Here is a 25,754-nt window from a genome sequence, read left to right as displayed (position 1 = left end):
CAGGATAGATACTAGCAGTTTCTCAAAGTGATAGAGCTACTATGGGAAAGGCATAGAAAGTTATTATTTTAGCATACTGACAAAAGAACCTATATATATACCCTACAGTATATATATATATATATATATATATATATATATATATATATATATTATATATTTATTATATTAGATTTACTGTAAGATGGTATTATGTAGCCAGAGCAGACTGCCACCTAGTTAGTAAATGATTTGTTGTGATTAGCATTAGAAAAATACAAGAATGTGAACCACTGTACAAATTAAGGCCCATACACACTCAATGATTTTGAGCTGAAAGCACCTCAGTCAGTGGTAGGCTGGTTTCGGGGGCAGGGTGCCACATGCCCCCCAGGCCGGTATGTACTGGTCCTGTCTGTTTGCATCTGGCCCACCCTGCCACCAACTCCGGGTCCAGATGCAAGCCACAGGCTTCCCAGTGTGTAGGCGATGGCCCCTCCAAAAATGGCCGCCACCTTGGAAGAGACAGACACTAGAGGTACTGCCATATCTCTAGTGTCTGTCAGAGGATAACAGCGTGGCCAGCGCTACCCAGAAGTGTGGATTCAATCACAGAAAATCTGATTTATTTTTAGCGTTTGTGGCTTTGCATCATTTTAAATTAGTTACTTTTTATTTTATCTATTGAAACTTATAGATGGAGCTGGTCCCAGCTTTGCAGGGGATGGCCGAAGAATCGCCAGCCGCCATCCCCCGCCAGCCGCCATCTGATCTGCGAAAGGGGACGCGCGCGCACGAGATGCGCACGCGTCCCCTTCCGACGGCGCTTCCCCCGGGTCCCCGCCGGCTTGCCGGCGGTCACCCGGGGTCCCCACCGCCTCCATGCTCTCCCACCTAACCCTGTCCGTCTCCCTGAAGCGGAGACGGACAGGGTTCCCATTGCCCGGAAACTGAAAGGCGCGTGCGTGCGCGTCTCAGTCAGATGGAGCGCCTTGACGCTGTCGGATCGCCAGAGGAGACAATCTGGCGACTCGCCAGCAAGAGGGAGACTGGCTCCATCTGTATATCCTTTCGTCACTTACAAGTCATATATCAACTTACCAAAATAAGGAATTCTTATACAGGCCAACGGGTTGTCATGCAGGCTGGGAAGTTTCTCACAGACAGGAAGAGTCTGCAGCATTAAGCCAGGCTTATAAATTCCTTTGCGTGAATGTTCCTCCATGGATAGCCATTCTTTATAGCAGTAGAGACTTTTTACAGCAAGACAGTGTTCCCTGAAAAGTAAAACACTAATAAGATAAAATAAAAACCAGAAACAGAACCAAAAGTAGCATAACGATAGCCTGTAAGTCCTTTGCTCTCACCAGCTATAGATATATATCAACCGTAACCATACAAATACTGTACATTCAGCTATTAATGATATTCAAAACACATACAGTATGCTGCCTGTATGGAAATGTACATATTTTTATGACTGCAGATATTGGTGGAAGCAGGGCCGGATTTGTGCCTAGGCCCGTGAGGCACTGGCCTCAGGGCGGCACCAATCAAGGGCGGCACAGCAGGCTGACGTTCTTTTAAATAGCAGCATGGCAGAGCGGGAGGGCAGCGGCAAGTGACAAGCGGCGCCGCCACCGACATGATTCATCATATGTCAGCGGCAGTGCCGCTCGTCACCCACCGCTGCCCACCCGCTCTGCCATGCAGAGTACATCACCGGCTATCTCCGACGGTCCCCCTGCTCGTCACCGACCGATGCCCACCCGCTCTGTCATGCAGAGTACATCACCGGCTATCTCCTACGGTCCCCCTGCGTGTCCGGCTCCGCCGCTAGGTGAGCTGAGCTGAATTGCTCTGGCTCACTGCCGCAGGCGGGGAAAGCAGCTAGGTTGAGCAGCGCGAACCTCCCTGCAGTCAGTCAGTGTGAGAGAGACTGACTGAGACTGCATATAAAGTTAATTCACCCTCCCTCCGTCCGGGTCCTCCATACAGTTAGCAGTCCAGACTGATAGATAGACTAATAATGATTATATTAAAATAGGGGGTGGGGGGGGGGGGGGGCGGCCAAAAATGTTGTGCCTAGGGGCGGCCTGACCCCTAAATTCGCCCCTGGGTGGAAGCACATTATGGTCCAAATGTTAAAGGGTTTGAGAATCAGAAAGTGAGAGTTTTTCACCCCATGGCAAAGAGCATTTACCCCTGGCACAGCATGTTAACCCCTGGCACAGCATGTCACTCCTGGCAGAGCATGTCACCCCATGGCAATGAGCATTTACACCCATGGTAGAGCATGTTAACCCATGGCAGAGCATGTAACTCCTGGCAGAGTGCATACACCCCCTATTTTAATATAATATAACCCCTAGCAATGAGCATGACGGTAAGCAGAACTTATGTGGAATAATATGTAATAAGTGCTATGGCATGTGGTATTATATGTAATGGGCATTGTAGCATGTGGCATAATGTGTAATGGGCATTAAGGTGTTTGGTATATGTAATGGACATTATGGCATGCAGTATAATATGTAATAGGTACAGATGGGGCCGGGCTCTTCTTTTCTGGGGAATCGCCAGAACGTCACCGCTGGCGATCCCCCAGCAGCCCGGCTCGCCGTCTGACTGAGACGCGCGTGCGTCTCACGTGCACGCGCGTCTCAATCTCCGTCGGCGGGGCGAGGGGAACCCTGTCCGTCTCCGCTTCAGGGAGATGGACAAGGTTTGGGGTGTGGTGCGGGCAGGCGGCGGAGACCCCAGGTGACCGCCGACAAGCCGGCGGTCACCCGGGGGAAGCGCTGGAAGCGGGACATGCGCGTCTATTGTGCGCACGTGTCCCCTTCTCGCTATACAGATGTTGGCTGGTGGGGGACGGCGGCAAGGATGAGTCCTGCCCCATCTGTATTACGGTGTGTGGCATAAGGTGTAATTGGCATTATGGCATGTGGTATAATATGTAATGGGTGTGTGACATGTGTAATAGTCATTCTGGTGTAAATATGGCATGCGGCTTTAACGCACACTGTCAATATTTTTAGTTTGTCTGGCTCCTACACTTTCATCCAGGCTACTAGATCTTAAAGAAATTTGTCGAGCCCTGGTGCAAATGATTGCTTCTTTAAAAAATGGGAAAAATCTCCCCAAAACTCTCACTTTCTGATTCTCAAACCTTGGACCATAACATTTGGACCATAATGTGCTTCATTCTGCAGTCATAAAAATATGTTCATTTCCATATAGGCAACATATGTGTTTTGAATATAATGTCATTAACCCCATCAGTGGTGTTTTTTTTTTTAAGGTATCGCTCCCCACTGGGCGAGTTTTTTAGGGGGAACGTTACCTAATAAAAATGCACCACGCTGTCCCCCTGGGCCGGGCAGCGCCACTGAACACACTTAACTCAGGGGTATTCAATGCCGTGGGCGAGCGGCGACATCGAGCAGGTGTCCTGCTCGCTGTCACCACTCACCCTGTCAGTATTCAACGCACCCCCCTCATACTCCAATTCCCCCTCGCTACGTTTTTTGAGCAAGGGGGAATCGGCGTATGCGGCTCCAGAAGCAGCGAGACTCGCGGCTTAATATAGCGGGTTTTCTGCATTAGCCACGGGTCTCGCTGTTTGGGGGATTCCTCCCCGTCCTGTGACGGCGAGGATTTCCCCCGAACGTTGAATAGGGCGAGAGGCCGGTGAGGGGGTTAAACAGCGAGGATCGCTGGTTTTCTGCAATCCTCGCTGTTTAACCCCCTCGCCGGCCGCATTGAATACCTGCCTATGCCAGCTGCTGCCCGGCCCTGCACCCCGGCACTGCTACAAGCAATGCGGCTTGTCAGTAGCCGGCGCTGAAGTCTTCAATAGAAAAGCTGGGGGGGGCGGGGTGAGGATGAGGTGCGGTGGAGGAGAGGGAGCCGTGGCAATCCCAAGACTTTTCCAGGATTGCCAGACTGGGCACTGAGGCACAACCTGGAAAATTCTCGGGATTACCACTGAAGGGGTTAATAGCTGAATGTACAGCAGTGGTTCCCAAACTTTTTCAAATCACGGCACCCTAGAGCATAAGAATTTATTTCACGGCACCCCTAGGCCAAAAGTTTCTTATTCAGAAATTTTGAAAAAAAAGAAAAAAAAAGTGGGAACCACTGATATACAGTATTTGTATGGTTACGGTTGATAGATGTACAGGGTCTAGGTCAACACAAGCAAAATATCCACATGGCAATGATCATCACATGAAAAAGTTGGAATGAGTTTTTCACTATTTTATGCACTTTTCATGCTTTAAGATCCATGTGGACTCTGATTGGTAATGGTGTACTTAGTTTGCTCTCCTTACTAGGGTACACACTACACTAGTTGGGGGTCCATAGTGACAGATGTTGATACTGGCACCAAGAAAAGGTCAATAACTCAGGTTGACTTATCCATGTTTTGACCGTTTGTTGATATCGGTCTACTTCATGTTGACCTTTCATCAATTTCGACCTTCTGGTTTCAACCTAACTGCAAAAAATGCAATTTTCTCTGACTTGTCATATTAGACTGCCCTATATAACCGGAGTCTATATTTGAAGGAAGTCATAAGTGTCAGATGCATGCACGCCAGCAGTCATGCACTGGCTTTTGTGCATGCATGGAGCTAAATCATGTACACTAGTACTCACTCTGCATCCAACATTTTTTTTGTTTGGAACATTTACAGGAATACCACCTCAAATCAACTGCTGAAGACAGTGAGAACAAATGTTCAGGGGCGTTCTAAAAGCGGAGCTTTTGTACAGAGCTGTGTACAGTCTCCTCCATTTAGGTAACTCCTCTCTGCCAGCAGTAGCACGGCACAATGGTTTGCAGTGCTACACTGTGCTACAGAGTCTGAGTTCTTGACTCTAATGAGCATACACAGATCTCTGGGAAAATTACACACCGACAATTTTCCCGTGATTTCCACAGCGCTGCTGCCATCAGCGGGGGCTCCTGAGGGATAAGTATCCCAAAAAAATTGTGTGCGGTGTCTCAGGGGCCCATCTACACAGCAAACATTTTACATACACCACTGCAACTTTTACTGCGGCTGTCCTCTCTGTTTTTTATGTGTACATAGGCCCTTATTCAGATCTGATCGCAGTACAAATTTGTTCTCAAAATGGGCAAAACCATGTGGACTGCAGGTGGGACAGATGTAACATGTATGGGGCGGGATTCTCTAATAACCCCGGCCACAAATCGCCGGCATTCGCATAGTTAATAATCGCATATGCACTAACATATGTGATTATTAATGCAAAGGACAGCTCTTGTGTTAAGAGTTGTCCTTTACATTGTGGCCAACGATGTGCAGCTAGTCCCCCCTCCCTCCCTGGACCCTTACCCGAATCTGCTTCCTCCTCCCTGCACACGGAAGAGGTGCAGGGAAGAGGAGGTCAATGGTCCGGGCAGCACAGCAATAAGAATGATATTTAAATAAAACCCTACCAGGCACACAATATTCCAAACTTGCAGGTAACTATAACAGTACTAAGGACACAAAAAAAGAAAATAATTCCTGCACCAGTACCTTTTGTCACTTAGATGTGATCCTCTTCCCTTAGTTATTTTCGAAGTTAGGGAGGTATAATGTTCCCGAAATAAGTCTGGGAGGTGCTACCCACTTAAGGGGAAGAGTCTGGGAATTATTCCATTTAATGTATGCATAAAGGTCTTCTGCAAATGATCCGGTGGATAAACTCACTGAGCGCACAAGATAAGGACCAACCTTTTACTAACGGAACACTCACAGGGATACCCCTCAATACTATACAGCATGGATTGACATTAATTAATGTATCTCATACTTGCCTACTTTTGAAAAAGAATTTCATGGAGATTATAGTTGGTAGTAGAATTTTGCACAACGCCCCATTGAGGGGGTGTGTCATGCTCCACCCAAAGGGTGTTTCTAGTTACATATATAGAGAGATTATAAAAAGAGATTGTGAACGTGGCACCTAGAAGCGTGGGTGTGTACTGCTACATATGAGAGGAATCTTTTAAAATGATTTACATCCAAATGTAGATAAGCCCCAAAGCAGTTAGTAAGAGCTACTACAGTATACTTGGTAAAGTGCTGGGAAATGGTGCTGATGATTCAATGTAAACGTATCTATCTCTCATTCCTTTTTTCCCTAAAAATGTAACAGTGTAATGTGGGCTATGTGAAATCAGGGAGATTGCTAGACTAATCAGGGAGAGAGGGAGATTGCTGCTATTTCAGGGAGTCTCCTGCAGAATGCAGGAGGGTAGGCAACTATGATGTATCTACATCCTTAATAGTGGATAATAGCACTAATTATCATATACTTGGAACAACGTGCTTTTTCTAGTATTGCTGAACCTGCCATCAGGGCCGCCGCTAGTAAAGTTGGGGCCCGGGACTGACCTTCAGCCCGGGCCCCCAGCAGCACCCCCCCCCTCGCACACGCCGGCACCCCCCCTCGCGTGCCGGCACTCAGCCAATTACGTTTACTTACCTGCGGTGGCAGCGGCGGCAGCGCAGTATCTTGACCCTCCCGGCGTCGGGATTCGGACGGAGCACTCACTGCACAGTGCAGCCTGCAGAGCGCCGAGCCCCTCTGTATCCTAGGCTCGGCGCTCTGAAGGCTGCACTGTGTATTGTGCGTGCCTGCCGCTGGTGCCGGGTGGCATTGTGCGGGGGGTGCCGTGCCACTGTGGGCAGCTGCCCAGGCCCCTCCAGAGGCCGAGGCCCAGGACAGCTGTGCCCCTGGCACCCCCCTGTCGGCGGCCCTACCTGCCATAATAACATCAGGCAAACAGGCCCATTGTATGAACACAATAAATGATTAATACACTATTAAGCATCTGTAGGTGATTTGCAAGGGCTGAGGCAACACTGTAATGTATTTAAGGCACTGAAACGATTACAGTAACCTTTTCTCTGCATGCCACATGAAAATTGTAACAATATAAGCTCTGTAAGAATACAAATCTGAAGAATCCCGTTAGACACAGAAGCTGCTATTAATCAAAGATACTGAGGCAGATGCTGATACTAGCTCATGATTAAGGGCAATTAATGCCAAAGACCCTAACTAATAAGCTGACACACACACATTCGTCCTTCTCTCTTTTTTTAAGATATTACACTTATTTTTCTTACTTTATCCACTTACCTATCTTTTTAATATTTCACGAAGACAAGGTAGCTAGGTCTCTTCTGAATTTGAGACTTTTTATTATAATAACAATAAAAGTTAATTTTTATTAAATTATCATTTGATCCTCAGTGCACCCGTAAAGATACTTCTTTTCTTTGTGGGTGTTTTAGCTATAACAGTATGTCTGCCACACACAAGTAAAAGCTTTTTCTAGAACCAGGAGCAGATGGAGGTTCAGCTGGTATAAATAGTGAAGACAGCTATGATTGACGTCAGCTGACTTTTACAGTTATACAGTGACTAGTTCATGTTTCATGTCTCTGCTTCCGCTGTCTCTCTTCATTCCAACAGTGATGTACCACCGGTAGTTGCACATCACGGCCAGTAGCCAATGACTGATTTATTATTGTTGGCTGATAATGTTACTGACTTCTGATGGTCATACTGTACTTATTTTACCACTGGCAGCAACAATTGTTATAGCACTACTTTGTGTATTGCGTTCCTCACACGTCTAACATTAGAAGATCATTTTGGCATGGCCATGTTTACATTTGTTTCATTTATTTTGTAGTAAATTGATAGAGGATAGGTGCATACCTCAATGATCGTGTGTATATTGTGTGCATTTTAAAAGTAATGTCCTTATAACCGAAGAATAAAATACAGACAAAAATAGCCTTTTAAGCACCTCCCTGGCCGCACAGCAGCATGTGCTGGGTTGAGTAGAGCTGCTGCTGCCAGGTAATGTGGGCCCAGCTGGGCCCCTCCATCAGGCTTGGGCCTAGGTTATTAGTACCTACGGTTGCCACCTCATCCCTTTAAAACTGGAGACATATTAATTACACAGGTTCTGTGGCTGGCTCACTTCAAGACTCAATTTCAACTGTTTTTTTTTTTTTTAAACAGCCATCAGACTTCATTCCAACTGTATTTTTTTAATCAGCCCCAGAACCTGTGGAATTAATATGTCTCCAGTTTTAAAGAGATGAGGTGGCAACCCTATTAATACCCCTCCCCCTTTCTCGGCACCACTGATTATATCCTCTATATTATCAGAGGTTACTTTATTTCTTAACAAATAGGAATATTTATAAGCAGAGATGCTTGGCACCCATTTGTGATAAGTTAAAACAAAATCGTCATGTTGCCCATGGGCCTGGCCATACATAGCGACTCAGCGTGTCCCATTCAGTGGTACCCGCTGTGCTGCAAGGAACCTAAACACAGGCTCCTATGCAGCTGCCCACGCACTAACAGCAGGGCTGCAGCCACAGGTCCTACCGTAAGATGCCTATAGAGGACTCGAATGAAGATCCCAGGTCTGCATGTTATCTTGCAATAGATTGGATAAGGCAAACGTGACTACAAATACCTGTACAGTAAGTGTGTCTTTTTTAAAACATATAATAATTTATTTGATATAAGAAAGTGTGCAATAGCACTATTTATAAGAACAAACAGTAAGAGTAGTTTACATAGAAACACAAATAACTAAAAATTGTGAATTTTTATAAAAATGGCCTACTGTACAGTACATGTGATATCGCTAAAAAGGGGGATATAAAAACGTTTTTAAAGAGAGTATAAAAACATAACTTATCTAGTAGGAGGAGTCAGCAGGCAGTAACCAATGCGTTTCGTCACTGAGACTTCTCAAGTCTCTTCATTGATGAAGTCTCAGTGACGAAACGCGTTGAGTACTGCCTGCTGACTCCTCCTACTAGATAAGTTATGTTTTTATACTCTCTTTAAAAACGTTTTTATATCCCGCTTTTTAGCGATATCACATGTAGGCCATTTTTATAAAAATTCACATTGCATTGCGTAGTTCTATATATAGTACTTTTTATTATAACCAGCACTGCTACACTACTTGTTTGTGGTTTATTGTTATGATAAAAACAATGCACTGTAGAAAATACACCAAAGTATTCTGCAGCATAAAGAAATATATGAGCCTGATCCCTAGAGGAGGAGGCACGCCGTTGGGCAGTGAGGCCCACTGGGTATTTCCCCTGTAATACTGTGCGTCAATCCGACCTTGCATCCTACCCTCAGAGAGAATGTTAAAGTGATTCAAAGTGAAGAGTTATACGACTGAATTAGAGGAAGAGCCTTGCTTTAGTAGACTGATAAAACTTACATTACCTACAGTATGTCCTAATATAAAACAATGGACTCATTTTAATTCACCCCTTGGGTGAAATTTAATAGGATGAGAGAATCAGAAACTGAGAGATTTGGTAAGAAATCTTCCGTTTCTTTAAAGCGGCAATCATGTACACTGCAAAATAAAACTGGTTTTGCTTTGTAAATGATTGCCACTTTAAAGAAACTGAAGATTTCTTACCAAATCTCTCACTTTCTGATTCTCTCATCCTATTAAATTTCACCCCTTATGTTTTCTAGTACTTTTTATCGGAAGAGTAAAAAAAAACAGCATCTCCCATGTTAATACTGTAAATGTAACACTTGGTAAGTCTAAGTAATATTGTTTGCTTGTTTTCACTGTCTATTGGCAAGAAAGACTTGATTGCATTCGGTTCCCACCCAGATAAAATAAATTCAAATATAGTCCTCAGGGTAGTCTGCATTATGCTCATATCTGTAACGGATATGCTTTGTTTGGCAAATGTCACACATGACAAAAGCTTAGCATGGTTTATCAATGTGTAACCAAAATAAAATATCACACGGTTCTGGGTTATGTGAGGTAAACAATTCAGCACACAGCACCTCAGAACTTTCCTAACATTGAAGAGGCAGCTAGTTTGGACCCTTTCCTTAATTCTCAGATTGTCGGGCCGATTCAGATCTGATTGCAGGGTTGCAACTTTTTGAAGCCCATTGATCAGTTTGCCGCCGCCCTGCCACAGTGTAATCCCGCCCCTGTGCACAGCTGTGAATGCAGTCGCCGCCATGTGAAGAGGGGAAAATCCATTCGTTATCACTCACCATGGAAAAGATTTATCCCACCCAAGTGTGGTGTTTTGAATTGGTCTTGGACCACCAACCCAGGGCACCCCTGCAAGTGTCCTAAGGCACCCCAGGGAGCCACGGCACACAGTTTGGGAACCACTGCCATAGTGGCTATTTTCCTAATGATTTTTGCAGCTCTGCAGCCATCGCAGGGCTGACGGAACAGTAAGTATATTTAAATGGGTGCAGGGGGAATGCGGTTTATGGGCCCTATGGAGCTTTTATAGATACACAGTGACTCACATTGTGTTAATTCTATGGAGTGTTACAATGAGTGGTTCCTAATTTATTAATTGTAATAACTGTAACACAGAGGAAGATGTATCAACCATGCACTATTATCAGTACACTAAGATACATCTAGTATCACCTACATCGCAACATACCAGCAATGGTGCTATAAGACAGGAGAGGGCCTGTGCGCCGGCACCGTATGGGCCCCACCTCTCTGACAATTAGTAGACTCTGGCTTTAGTCCCAGGTCTATGGGGACCTGACGCCTGCTCCACCTGGGGACATTGCTATTGTGCGTGCACAAATCACTTTTCACGGGGTTAGCACTAACAGTGCTTATTACAACTTTTTTACACTGGAAAATGTATATGCACTTTTCCCATTTCCAGATAACATTGTGCAATCTCACTGTGTGTACCACAACCTGGCATTTCTAATTGAATCTCATATTTCCTGCGATGTATGCGGTTTTCATTAAACAAATTTGCTTTGACCCCTACAAATGATAGCCTACTGCTTTTACCAAGTTATTTCCCTTTTCATTACCGGTGTGATACGGATAAGGAAGCAACTACAACTTGGTAATCGCGTTCAGAACAAACTGCACTCATACATTATTCACACCCAAGGTTCACATTTGTCACACCCTGAAAAACTCGTCCAGAGTGACAGCAGCAAACTGGGCTCATCATACTGACAACAGGAATAAACTTACTTAAAGATTTGCTGATATTATTAATGCACAAGGTATACTGTGCCAGATTCTTTGGCAAGCGAAGTTGTACTGCAGGTGACAGCCGGAGCTCCACATTTGGAATACAATAAGAATGCCAGCAATGCTAACTACAGTATATTGCATGCTCCAGGAGTCAAGAACAATTATCAAGAATTCCACTTAGAAATATTCTCTGACAAGAAGTATTGATTCTGTCACAATTTCTGATTAGGATTTCATGATAGATTTGATCTACTCTGCTTTGATTTTTTCTGTCTGAATGCTTTGCCCCTGCCAAGTCGGGCTATAAAGCCAAGATTTATCTAGCACGAAGCAGGCTCTTAAGTCAGAAGACGTATTATACTTTTACTTCTTATTAAAGTGACCCCACTGCACCTGCCTGTGCTTCAAAGCAAAGCCAATTCAGTTGTGCTGCTGGCAGATTGCTTTCCATCTTATGATTCATGATTTAGACTTAGCCTTTAATCTATCTATTTATCTATCTATCTACCTATTATTTTTTTTAATAAATGAAAGATTTAGATAATATCGAAGGGACTATGAAAAGATAACTATTAATTTAAACATCTGTCTGATTAATGATTTGTTCTTCTTTTTTGTATGGATTTAAATAGGTCCCAGCACTTCAGCTAAACATTGTTTCAATGCATTTAGCCAGACAGGAGCTATTGATTTGATTGTCCACTGTAAGCGTGTTTCTTGTATGCCCCCTTTGCTAACTGTGATGAAAAGCTCCTGACACTAGAATAAGACATGTTAGAAGTTACAGCAGCATTTAGAACCCAGTGATTAGCCAGCTTGAAATAAACTACTAACAGCCACAGATTTATAAGAATACAATTGGCACCATCTCTGCCAATAACGGACTGAAGACTGCTGATTAATATATTTATTTTGCAAGGACAAGGTAAGAAATGGGCAGCACTGCATTTGATTAAGGAAAATGGTATTACTTAAAATCTTTACGTTGACTTCAGTGCCCATTTAACACATACGCCTTGAATGTGAGTGATTAATTACTACTATTTGGTCTTTATCAATTATAAATATTATTTATTTTTATTGTTTATGGCACCACAAGGGTTCTGCAGCACCAGACAATACATAAGAAAAAAAAAAAAAGAAATATAATGAATTACAGTACAAGGCAAATTAGGACAAGTACATGGTAAATAAGGACAGTTGCAGCAGAGGACAGGACACTGAAGCAATTATCAGGGTGGCAGAGATATTTTCTAAGAAAAGGATATGAGGAGAGAGGGCCCTGCTAGTGACAGCTTACATTCTAAAGGGAGGGGTCGGCAGACTGGGGTGACACAGAAGGGATGTACGGATGGAGCCCCTCTCAGCCATCCCGCCATGGGGATGTTTCTGGCAGAGCTGGCAGATGACGGGGACATGCAAGCATCTCAATCTCTCGAGCATCCCATTTAGCTAGGGGCAGGGAGCTGGTTTTCCTTCGGAACCCTCTCTGGTAGTGGCTGCTGTGCTTATCTGGTCAGCATGGACTGTGCATGCAGGGGCGCTGACAGCTCTGCAGGGCCAAGGCAAAATGAGGGGATGTGGCCAATGAGTGGCATGGCTATGCCCCTGTAAAAAACTTAGCGGGTGGCAGGGTGTGGGTAGGACCACACACACACTTATGGAGAGAGAGGACAGGTTACCTGCTGCAGCTGTCTCTCTCACACAGCACTGGGGAGAGAGGTTGTGCTGCAGCAGCAGCCTGTCCTCTGTCTCCCACTGCCCAGCTCTATGCAACGGGGCAATGGGGTAGTGGGCCCCAAGCCCCTCCATCAGATCCGGGCCAGGGTAATGAGTACCCCCCCTCTTGGCTCCACTGCATGCATGTACCGTAACACAGGTAGCGCACTGATCACTTCACAGGGTCAGGCCACTGTCCCTGTGGGTTTCAGATTATGCATCCCGCAAAAGTGATCGCTTTATGCAATGCAATCCGGAGCGCTAATTTCGTGCCCAGATTTAATTGCAAATTTGATCAGTGATAGATGGGTCCCTTAAGGTCTAGCCAAAGGTTATACACAGAGAGTTCACACATTCTAATTGTCATTTCATATATTGTGCTAGATAAAGTATAGCTAAAGGCTGATTGATTGGCATGGGCAACGACTCCACTTTATCTCTATCCAAGATTTGAAACATACAGTACTGTATGTACTATAGTCAGTTTTAAATAGGGAAACAACTTTAAACCTCAGTACCCATAGCATACAGTACATCACAACTTTTGTATTTTGTGGATCGGGACCTTTGTCTGTGCTGTCGGTGTATCCCCAATATGGGGCGTGGCCTCATTTTAAGAACAATAGTCTCACAGGAAATGTAGTACCCGAGCCACACCTCCCATTTTCATATTTGACATTTGTAAATGTGTGAGAGTAACAGATTTAGGACATAAAGTCCATCTTTATTCTTGGAAGACCTTAAATACAGCGCCCGCACAAATAATAAGAAGGTGCATTACAATCACACATGTATTAAAAGGTATTGTAAAAAAAAAACATTAGCCTCCTAGGAAACATCACACAAGCCAAGGGCTTGTAATAACATCTCATAATTATAAGTTTGTATACCAGTCTTCCCACATGTCCAAGCAGAGTCCGTAAACCTCAACATACGAGGAATTCAGTTAAGCAGCTCCAGCAGACTCTCAGGGTAACTGCAGCATAGCCATTATGCTTTATTAGGATGGTGGTGGCATCCCAGCCAGGGCAGCCATGGGGGGGGGGGACGACTCCAGTTCTGGGCCCAGAAAGAAAGGTGGCCCAGGACTAGAGTCTAGCAAGTATAATTTGTCATAAACAAAGTTCAATTTTCCCTTGAAGCAATATAGAGGTTGAGTAATGCGGCCAGTGATGCAGACACCGGGTGTCTCACCAGGCAAGCTGGGGGTTCAAGAAGGGGCAAAGGGGCCCTGTGTATTTGTTCAGTCCTGGGCCCCACAATTTGTGATGGCAGTCCTGTCAGCAACCTACCCAGTCATCCACAGCTCACATGGATAACCAGCAGACCTCCCAGTGCATTCAGAATACCTTCTATTACTTACTTCTCTGAAGCTACTAAACAAACACATTTCCAACAGTTCAGGATTTGGAAATATTGACGCACCCTCATTGTCTTCCAGCACCTGTTCCCAGGGCCGGACTGGGACCAGAAAGCCACGTGGCGAAAAGGGGGCCATGTGCTCTGTAAAGGAGGCATGGCATCAGAAAAAGGAGGCATTACACGTTATGGAACACACCCTAATGCACATTACAGAATATGACACATTCTGGACCCCACAGGCTGCTCCCCCTGTATAATAATAGGACACAACAGGCTGCTCCCCCTGTATAATGACAGAACACCACAGGCTGCTCCCCCTGTATAATGACAGAACACCACAGGCTACTCCACCTGTATAATAACAGGAACCCACAGGCTGCACCAATGCACAATAACAGAACACCACAGGCTGCCCCCCCTGCACAATAAATGGACAACACAGACATCTCCCCCTGCACAATAACAGAACACCACAGGCTGCTCCCTCCTGCACAGTAACACCACCACAGGCTGCTCCCCCTGCACAGTAACAACACCACAGGCTGCTCCCCCTGCACAATTACTGGACACCAAAGCCTGCTTCCCCTGTACAATAACAGGACTGAGGAGTCAGGACACCACAGGCTTCTCTCAGAGAACTTCTCTGGGAGAAGCCTGTGGTGTCCTGACTCCTCAGCCCATTTCTCCCCCTGTACTGTCATAAAAAGTATTCCTCTGTCTCCACGCTGCGGCAGATTCATAAAAATTGATCCTCTCCCCCTGTATCAGATCAGGCTGAATCGGGTTCTGTTTCAAGCATTTAAACACATGAAAATTGGACCCGAATGGCACCTCGCACCCTTTGGTCCTATTAGGATCATCCCCTAAATATGATTATGGAAGGTGGTCATCTATTTTAGTCTATGGAGAGTAAGGAGCTAAACTTGCAAAGCATCAGGTTAATATGAAGGTTTCACACATTTTATCTCACTAGTTCAGGAGGGAGGCTGCGAGAAGAAATATGTCTCCTACGTCTACGGAGGGGCCCATTGGAGCAACAATTGAATTGCTCCACCAGATGCCCACTAGTTAAACAAATAAATTCACTTAAGGATAATAATGTATTGTATGTATTGTATTGTATAATACAAAAATGAATAACAATCAAACCTACTCTGTTTCATCATATATCTTCAAATAAGAAAACAATTTAAAGCGTACAAAGTATTGAGACAAAATATTTTGCTATGTAAATCATTCGGGTTTCTTCTACCAGCCAGGTGAATGGCTCATGGAAGCCAGCCCATTATACAATTGACTGACATCAACACCTCATTTCATAAAGGTCAAACAGCAGCTGTTAATATTAAAATAAAAATGTAGTCACCATCACATTATTCTAAGGCTTCATGTTTTGGCTGCTCCTGATAATTGAAATAGCTGTTTTAATGCCATAAAGAGATGTAGCAGAACTGATGAAACAAGAGAATTCTCAGAGGGAGATGGACAAAGTTGCAGTAAATCAGTTATCTGGTTCACTGCAACTTTAACAATGACAATATTTAAATCATGGTTGTATCAGATTGCTACATGATGTAAGTTTAATATTTTACTAATGCTAGGTACACAGCAGAAGGATCATGATCGTGAGCAGGTCGCGAGATGATCGTACGATCTGCATACGATCCATTCATGATCTGTATCCAGTTGAATGGATCTTATACAGATCCTGACTGCAGCTGGTAGGATCTCAAGAACAACCAATTGACCAGCGGGGACGCCCATCGGATCGGAATCGGATCTAAAACATGCCCAATTTACATACAATCAGTCAAGATTGTATCAAAATTGGGTGAATTGCGGCCAAATCCTTCTGGTGTGTACCCTACATAAGACTAGTCACATATGGAATACTGCGGACTGGACTGTATTACAAAACCATTTGTTGTTCTTGTTCCCAAAAAGAATAATAGGATCATTTACATTTTAATGTTACTAACTAATCTTCTGGCTGTGTATATTCATAGCCTAGTGAGCAGGTAAACGCCACTCGCTGCTCTGCCGAACACCCGCCCCACACCCGAATCCATTCACTAGCATACGAGCAGATACAGGCATATACATTCTCTCGCATGCAGCTAAATGGAAGAAAAATCATTCGCTCACCATCGAATGATCTTCTTTCCCCATCACCAATAAAAGTCAGTGTAGACTGACTTTTATTCTAGCCGCAGATGACGAATTTGGGCCAGGCGCTGATGTTATATAATGTCAGCCATCAGCCCAAAGCAGGCATCGACACACCTGCTTTTGCAGGGGTACACCTAGCATTTCATTAGGTGCACCCACAGTTATTGTGGGCACAGTCATGAAATGCTGGGTGATCCCCGGCACCTGCTTCTCTGCCCACCCTTCTTGGCGCAAGTGCCCCCGGTGAGTTTAATACTTGATGGATGTTTTTTTGCAGATGCATCGGCTATGCTAGCATACAGTATATGCAAAGGCAACATGAGTCTGTAGTAGCAACATATCAACTGACTGTGGCTTTTTGGGGGGATTATGCCATTGTCCCACCCCTGAGGCATAATATCCTGTGGTGGATGTGTGTGCTGCTGGGAGGTCCCCTGTCACACAATGCTGAGCAGAGCAGCGGTGAATAGACACTATGCTCATATACACAGCATCTTTTCATGGGAGACAGAGGGGGTAAGGGCATGGGCGGCATCTCCAAGAGCATTGAGCATGCCCCCACAGTGACGAATACTTGAGACGTGGTTCACAAACAAGTCATATCTAGAGCCATGCCCCTTTACACTGCCCACTCCCCCTTTTCAAGGACACACAGGGCTTTGCCACCCATTTAATATCCCAGATGTTGGGACTTGATAAATGACCCCATAGCTGACTTTTGTGGTCTGCTGCTGGACCCAGAGATGCAGCGTCAGATCATCTACATGAATATCAATCATCTTTGTAACCCTCACCCAGCGTTTTATGCTTTTAGGGCCAGTAAAGCTGCTTCATAAGATTCAGGCCCTGGCATTTGCATGACACAAAACAGGGTTGATACGTCCCTGTATCGTAACACCCTCCCCAACGCCAATTGGCTGCAGTCAGTATACGGGTGGTCGATATACTGATACTGGCATCCCAAAGGAGGGAATCCAGCAGGGGTCAGACAGGCATACTTATAGTAGGATAGGAGTTGTAGGAAAACCATAGGGTCTACATATTGTACATCTCTGAATTAGGCCCCATGTTCTTAATAAGCCATAGAACTATAACAAAGTCACACCGTCCTAGTTTTATTTTATGGCCCCTGCAAACATTGCAAAACCTGACATGATGCAAAGTGGAAGTAAAGTAATTGCATTACTATAATCTTCACCATGATATACATACATTGTATCAACATACAGATTAGTAACATAACATTACATCCAGCAGAGGCAAATGAGTGCAGCATGGATCTCAGTCCAGGTACAGTAACTGCTTTATGCAGCAACAATGTAGCAGGACATCTGGCATTTTATATAACTGTATTAACAATATTTAAATTGGTTTATTACAGTCTCGGTCGTAAATATGTGCAATGGCATCTGGCACCATTCACAGATCATTCATTTCCTACCAAATATGTTATACATATGCTGTATATAATGTTGTTGAATATAATAAATGGTAAAGAATTAAAAGATGATAACAATGTACAACCTTTTTAAAAAGTAACTCCAAATAACAGCTCTTTCCTCTCATACACACAGTAGTACCTGCATATTGGCTTTGGAACTGGGCCATCTCCTGTTGGGTTGCACTCGCGGAAAAAGAAGTTGCACAGAAGATTCTCAGCTGCAGGCCGACAAAGGGGGCTCACTGATTTCAGTTCACTCCAGGCTGTTTGAGCAAGCATCTCCTGGCTCTCTTCTGGTTCAGCATTAGATGTATTAAAGAAAACCAATGAATCCTTCGTGAGCATAGCATTACATATATCCCCTCTGTAGGTGCTGCAGTAGCCTGTATCTCCTTTGTAAAGCCTGATAACAGAGGTAGATAGATGGACCTGTTACCTACATTATATCACACTTAAAAGGTATCTTAAAAAGGGCATATCATTAGACAAACGTTATATTTGCTGCATGATACGGCAGTATGGCTAGATGGATAGTCTCATTTTCTTATGTCAACATAAAGGGCCTGATTCAGTGGTGAACGCACTGCTTCGTTTTACATTCCGTGACTAAATTTATGGTACTTTTGCATTTACTTAAGACACCCATCAGGTATGCATCTAATCCACTGCTTTGCATACAGTCGCACCATCAGCACCATTGGTCGCAAAATCTGTTGCATCATAGAACATTAGAGCAGTCCCACTGTATGTGCAGAATGACCATTAAAACATGGTCACTGTGTATTTAGATGTAATTGCTGGGCGTGACATGCCCATCACACATCCACGCCTATAGTTTTCAGGGTTTTTTTTGTAACAACACCTGAGCACGTGGGCCCCTAATTAGTGTAGCGCATACCTTTGCATCGCTCACATTGATCGCTACCACTGCACGATTTTCCCAATCACATCCACGTGGATGGTAATGCATGAAAAAGGCCAACATTTTTTAGGAAAAACCTCATGTCAACATTTTCATGTGTCTATGATTGCCATGTTGACCTTTTTTTATATGTCAAACTTTTGTCAATGTCGACCTTGTGCATATCAATCTTTTGGTGTAGACCTGACTGGCATTATCTGTGAGCCATCCAGATACCATTACAGTGTCTGCTCAGCCCATTGCATGATAGTGCACAGAAGGAATGCTCTCACTGGCATTATTTCACACTAAGTGAAATTATGCAAATGCTTCGAAAGCTAGTCTGCTACCGTGTTATTGCCTCTGTGTCTGTGCATATGTGAGAGAAAGAGACGTAGTGTTTCGGAGACACACAAAGAGACACTAGACATATACTGTATAGATGATAATAATCTGTGAGAAATTGCAGCAGTGTGTGCACCTGTATATATATATATATATATATATATATATATATATATATATATATATATATATATATATATAAGCAAACAGGAGACGGAGGCACTCGAAATAAATACTCAGAACTCAGCCTGTTCGGTCTACGTTTCAATGGTCTGCTGCCATTTTCATCAGGACATAAATACATGTACAAACACTCACCCTTTATGTGCTCAGCCATCACCACGAGTCCGTGTGCGCCGTGCGGGCGTCCTCCCACCACGGCTCTCAATGATGACGTCACCACGTGCACCCGTCACCATAGAAACAAACAATAAACTGTCGGAAATAACAGTAATGTAAGCAGGCATATATGCACACATTCAGAGCATAAAATCAACAACGGAAAATACATGTTGCAATAACAATATGAGGCAGTACTACAAGAAGCAGTTTAAACCTAAAGTTTCATTTAGTCCATTAGGACTAAGGCCCTTATTCTGATCTCGGCGGTACGGCCCGCGTGCGGCCGTACCGCCGATGTTTTCACTCTGCACATGCGCAGAGGTCACTCTGCGCATGTGCAGGGGAAATCGCCGCACAAAAAATGTATACGCCGCAAAGGGGGCGTATAGGGGCGTGAGGGGCTTAATAGCCTCATTACCCTATGCATACGCCCAGCGTTTCATGGGCGTTCCCATGCAAACGCGGGGCGTATGCATGGTAATGAGGCTATGACGCCAGTGATGGGGGCGGAAAGCTGACATCGCCGGATGTCAGCTCTCCGCCCCCATACAAGCTTTCACACGGACGATTGTCCGTGTGGTCTAAGCTTGCGGGAGCTGGTGGAGCGTGCGGCCCTGCCTTCGATGGTCACCGACCATCGAATGCAGGGGGCAGCTCCCACCATGGTGGAGGCGTACGCCCCACCATTTTCATGCGGATCGCCAGCCGTCCGCGTACGGGCGGCCGTGGCGATCCGTATTGTAGGCGGGGATTGGTTTGTGCGGCCGGAGCAACGTATGCGGCTCCGGCCGCACAGATCAGAATAAGGGCCTAAGTGTATCGAGGGTAAAGATCCACTTCGCTTCCCTCTGCAGGAGCAACCTGGATCTATTACCCCCCCCCCCCCCTCTGCAAGGGTGGAATGTGGTCAATGTGGTCAATTATTTTATGTCTGATGGCGGTAGGTGAATGACCCATGTTCGCATAGTGTCGCGAACATGGGTCATTCACCTACCGCCATCAGACATAAAATAATTGACCACATTCCACCCTTGCAGAGGGGGGGTAATAGATCCAGGTTGCTCCTGCAGAGGGAAGCGAAGTGGATCTTTACCCTCGATACACTTAGTCCTAATGGACTTAATGAAACTTTAGGTTTAAACTGCTTCTTGTAGTACTGCCTCATATTGTTATTGCAACATGTATTTTCCGTTGTTGATTTCATGCTCTGAATGTGTTTATATATGCCTGCTTACATTACTGTTTTTTCCGACAGTTTATTGTTTGTTTCTATGGTGACGGGTGCACGTGGTGACGTCATCATTGAGAGCCGTGGCGGGAGGACGCCCGCACGGCGCACACGGACTCGTGGTGATGGCTGAGCACATAAAGGGTGAGTGTTTGTACATGTATTTATGTCCTGATGAAAATGGCAGCAGACCATTGAAACGTAGACCGAACAGGCTGAGTTCTGAGTGTTTTTTTCGTTTGTCTTGAGTGCCTCCGTCTCCTGTTTGCTTGTATGTTGACACATGCAAGTGATGTCGACTATTTGGACGGCAACAAGCACAGATACCTACTTATTGTGAGTGCCAGTACCTACACCTGACTGTTATATATATATATATATATATATATATATATATATATATATATATATATATAGACTTCGTGTGTCGGCACTCCTGGATTCAATGGTTTACTTGCCGTGTGCCTCCTGAAGATTATCAGGTTGAACGCTGATATCTTAACATATCCATCGCAGCAGTGGCACTCCGGTCTTATCCAAGAAATTGAGACAGGAACACAGGTTAAAGTGCAAAGTTTCAACGCTTTATTTGCGTTTTTATCAAGCCATGGTAAGACCGGAGTGCCACTGCTGCGATGGATATATATATATATATATATATATATATATATATATATATATATATATATATATATATATATATGTGTGTACCTCTGAATTAGGCCCATAGCTGTCAATTTATGACTCAATGAATCCTCACGTCTGCTGTTTGCAATTTTAGGTAGTCAGTAATGGAAAATATTACATAACATTAACTTGTGTCCAATGATCTTATGGAACAGCATGAGGTTTATTACATCATTTAAGTGTTTCACTTTGTAATCATTCATTTAAAAGAAAATAACATATTTAAAACATTAATACAGACAAATGTCTTACCTCCATTCTACAGGAAACAGTGGTAGTCCGGCCACAGAATAACAACATTAGGGGAAGAAGAAAAGAATAGTTAATATACTGTAAGTTCATCGATGTTCAAAAAAAATTTTGCAACTCATTGTACAGTTTAAACACTGATAATGCATAAGGCATAAGCTGTTGATATTTTAGGCTGCTTCATTGGAGGATCCAGGTTGACAGGTGATTAGGATGTTTATATGGGATGTTATCTATTACTGTGTACAAAAACAAAGAGATATTTTGTTATATACAGGATAATTCTCCTTCAATATGCTTAGTATTTCGTTTTAGGATTTTTCTATACCATATCTTAATGACATATCTTGGAAATGGAATCCAATTCTAAACACATAATGCATGCATGTTTCATATACACCTTGGGCCTTATTCTACTTGACTCGCAAGGCTGCAAAATTCGCAGCCTTGCAAGTCCATCAGACGCTCGCCGTTCGTCAGACGCCCCCGCCCGCTGTGCCCCCAAGCACGGCTGCGAATGGATGATTTACATAATCATCCATTCGCAGACAGGGAGAAATTATTTGATGGTCACCAAACATCAAATGATTTATCCCGTGCACACAGTTCAGAGTGACCTATATAGTCACTATAAGCTGTGGTCTCCCTGTGCGAGGGAAAGGTCACTGTGGCAGCACGCACCCTGTGCAGAAACGCGCATGCGCAGACACTAAATATTGGTCCTCCTTGCGAACGCACGTAGGACCGAATGAATCAAAATAAGGCCCCTTATACACACAGTCTGAAGGTAATTTTATACAATATTTGAATAACTTTGTGTATGAAACAAAGTTTGTGTAACATGAGAAAGCATAGGTATAGCTCATTGAAGCTTAACAAAATTGGATTTGCATATATGGGTTACTCAACCTAAAACTAAACACATTCATTTTGTTTCAGAAATGACTGTAAGTAATATGTATTATCCGTTAGAAATAAACAAAAGCATGCAGCAATCTGCAAGTGTCATATATGGAAGTGTAAAAATGTGTCAAACACAACAGCTCTGCCAGTCTCTGTATGCCCCCACTGGCATCACATTGCAGGATGTGGTTACATACAATACATAAGGGGGGTTATTCTGGTTAATTCGCAACACTTTCATCCGTTCTACTTCTAGGTTGATCTACCCACAAAAGGTACCATTTCCACATTGTTTATATGGGTACAATTAAGTTTAGATGTATTTTGTCAAAAAAATAAATTAGAGCTTGATTTCAAACCAAACAATGTTGGGAGCCTCTGATTTATTAACCTATTGCTAGTACTTTTTGCCATTAATTACAGAACACAGCAGAAGACTAGTCCAGCAGGCAAACTCTGTTAAGGGGGATTTTCCTCACAAGAGGGTGTAAGGAAAAGAAAGACTGATTATGTCTTTTCCAGGGCCCTGTGTTTCCAGTGCCCTGGAAAAGACATAATCAGTCTTTCTTTTCCTTACACCCTCTTGTGAGGAAAATCCCCCTTAACAGAGTTTTCCTGAACTTGTTCTGGGAGCACCACCAACCCTGTAATTTACACGAATACAAATCTGTAATGTTTTTCTATGTTGGTTTTTTCAATACAAAAATAATTATTTCCAAGATTATGTGTGGACTCACACAAGTCTAGTATACATAGTCCAGCAGGCAGCCAGGGATTTCCTGTGAATAGTGGCTTTACGCATGCACAGCGGGTCTCGCAACGGCGCCCCACTGCGGGACACTGCTGCCTGCGGATAGGACCGACACAAAAATAGGGAATGTCTTATGAAAATTGGGACAGTTGTTAGGTATGACTATTCTACTAAAAGATGCCATAGATTATTAGACTAAATGGCCTCAGATTATCAGTATTCTACTAAAGAAGGTACTAAGAGATGATTTAAATGGGCACCCCGCATCCAGTAGTACCAGGAAACCAAGAAAGGGACAATTCTACATAGCATTTGTAACTGTATCCTAGAAGTGTACATTCTAACCAAGAATAAAAGTTTAATGAAGAACGAATGTGATATAGACTGTCATTGGGTGACATTTAATAGAATGAGAGATTCAGAAAGTGAGAGATTTGGAAAAAAAAGCTCCCTTTTTTTTAAAGCGGCAATCATTTACACTGCAAAATCAAACTGGTTTTGCGTGTAAATGATTGCTGCTTTAAAAAAACTTAGAGATTTGTTCCCAAATCTCTCACTTTCTGAATCTCTCATCCTATTAAATCTCACCCATTAGGTTGAAAAGGTTGAAAAGGTCAAACAGTCGACATTACAATGGTTGACACAAACAGGTAAAGTTTTTTGGGTATCAGGTTGTATGTTTAACCATATGTAAGCACAATCAGTGGAAAGGTGTACCCTTCTGGGCATACTACGCCTCGGGCAGTGTCTCACTCCGCTACCTCCGCACAGCTACTATTCCTACTCTTAGCGCACGTGGGGAGTAAATCAAGCAAAAGCTGGAAACACATCAACCCCCTTAAAAAAACTGGTGTCAACCACTGTGATGTTGACTTTTGATCATGTCGATCTTTTTTACAAATCTCCAAGGAGCTGGTTAAAAAGTCTTATGCAATCCCCTTTTACATTCTTCTTTTCAATTCCCACTTGTATGTGGTGATTATTATATAAATGAGAGATGTGCAGGTTTGGATTTATTCATATTGGTTATCTACGGTGTCCATGTTGACAGACACCAAAAAAATATGAAAAACTTGTGTCGACCTTCTGAGTATTGACCTTAAGCTTGTGTCGACCTTCTGTCACTGTCGAACTATGGTATGTCGACTATTCTTAGGTGTCAACCTAGTCACTGTTGACCAATAGTGGTTGACCTAATGATTATTGACCCATTATCTCAGAACCATTCATAAAGACCCTGAAAAGAACAAAATGAAGATCCACTTGTTGAGCTGCACTCTGGGGGTTATTCTAGTTCATTCTTTCTGACAAAATCCTTCTTAGATGGACAAAACCATGTGCACTGCGGGTGGGGCAGATGTAACTTGTGCAGAGAGAATTAGATTTGGGTGGGGTTTTTCTTCAAAGTGAGATCTATATTGCAGTGTAAAATAAAGCAGTCAGTATTTTCCCTGCACAGAAACAAAATAACTCACCCAAATCTAATTATATCTGCACATGTTACATCTGCCCCCCTGCAGTGCTAATGGTTTTGTCCATCTAAGAAGGATTTTGTCAGAAAGAATGAACTAGAATAAACCCCCCTATCACACCCTCTCTGCCCCTTTCATTCTTCTTTGTTTCTTAGTTCTTTTATTATTTCCCTTTAACAAGTACATGGCCATTTCATATAATTTACAATATTACACAACAGGGATTAAAAACACAATTGTAGTAGTAAACATGGACCAGAATGTGACAAACAGTATTTTGGAATATTTTGGTATTTAATATAACTTGAAGGTATAGCTGCAAATGGCCTTCTTGGACATACCTGATATGCTAATTGTTGCTGCAGCTTTTGCAGAGCCAAAACTACCACTATGCTTGTTGTCTGCCATACAAGTAAACAGTCCTGGCCTGGTTGCTAAAATGTACACCTTTGAGAATATGACACCATCTTTGATATTTTCCTCAATAGACTCTGATGAAACCTAGGAAACAAAAAAGTCACAATAATATTCCATTAACTTAGTTTACATGCCGGAAATATACTGTTCAGATACACAAAAAAATGTCAAGTCCATACGGTACAAACCACTGCAGAACAAAGTATACAATCTATATACTGTATACTACATAGGCATTCATAATACTCAGAAAACAGTGCCAGATGGTATCTAGATGATTGGTTAACCCCAATTAAGGTGACAGTCAATAAGTTGACCAAATACGGATGACATGCATTAGGTCAATATGGTGAAAATGTCGACAGTGCTTAAGGCCAACATATACAAAATGTCAACAGGTTCAGATGGACAACATATATGGTCGACACAAAAATTATTTATTTTTCAACTTTTTCACCCTTTACCATCCATAAGACTGGGAATAGCAACCTTTGGCAAGCACAATGATAGCGGAGTAAGGCACCTTGCCCAAAGCATGGTGAGCCAAGCTTTACTCTAGTTAGGGCTACTTGTGGCTTAACTAACAAAATTACACCAAATAAATGGTAAAAGGCTGTGTCGACCATATATCAACCTGTCATGTGTCACCCTTTTGTGCATGTCAACCTTTTCAACTGGCTACTTTTTCCATGTTGACCCAATG

At 43.5% G+C, this 25,754-nt stretch overlaps 1 protein-coding gene across 1 annotated transcript in view; it reads right to left on the bottom strand.

Moving 5' to 3' along the window:
* MUSK (muscle associated receptor tyrosine kinase) overlaps positions 1-25,754 on the bottom strand; it is a 116,458-nt gene that overhangs the window by 26,273 nt on the left and 64,431 nt on the right. The window contains exons 7-10 of the mRNA XM_083184021.1: positions 24,976-25,135; positions 21,512-21,518; positions 17,896-18,159; positions 1,081-1,256 (exon numbers count right to left, since the gene is read on the bottom strand). Coding sequence (XP_083040147.1) covers positions 1,081-1,256; positions 17,896-18,159; positions 21,512-21,518; positions 24,976-25,135 — 607 coding nt within the window. The remainder of the gene's footprint in view (positions 1-1,080; positions 1,257-17,895; positions 18,160-21,511; positions 21,519-24,975; positions 25,136-25,754) is intronic.

Source organism: Crinia signifera, chromosome 1, assembly GCF_055691185.1.
Source record: "Crinia signifera chromosome 1, ASM5569118v1, whole genome shotgun sequence".
Lineage (NCBI taxonomy): Eukaryota > Metazoa > Chordata > Amphibia > Anura > Myobatrachidae > Crinia > Crinia signifera.
Note: the sequence above shows the minus strand (reverse complement) of the source record. Positions and strands in the feature narration are given on the sequence as shown.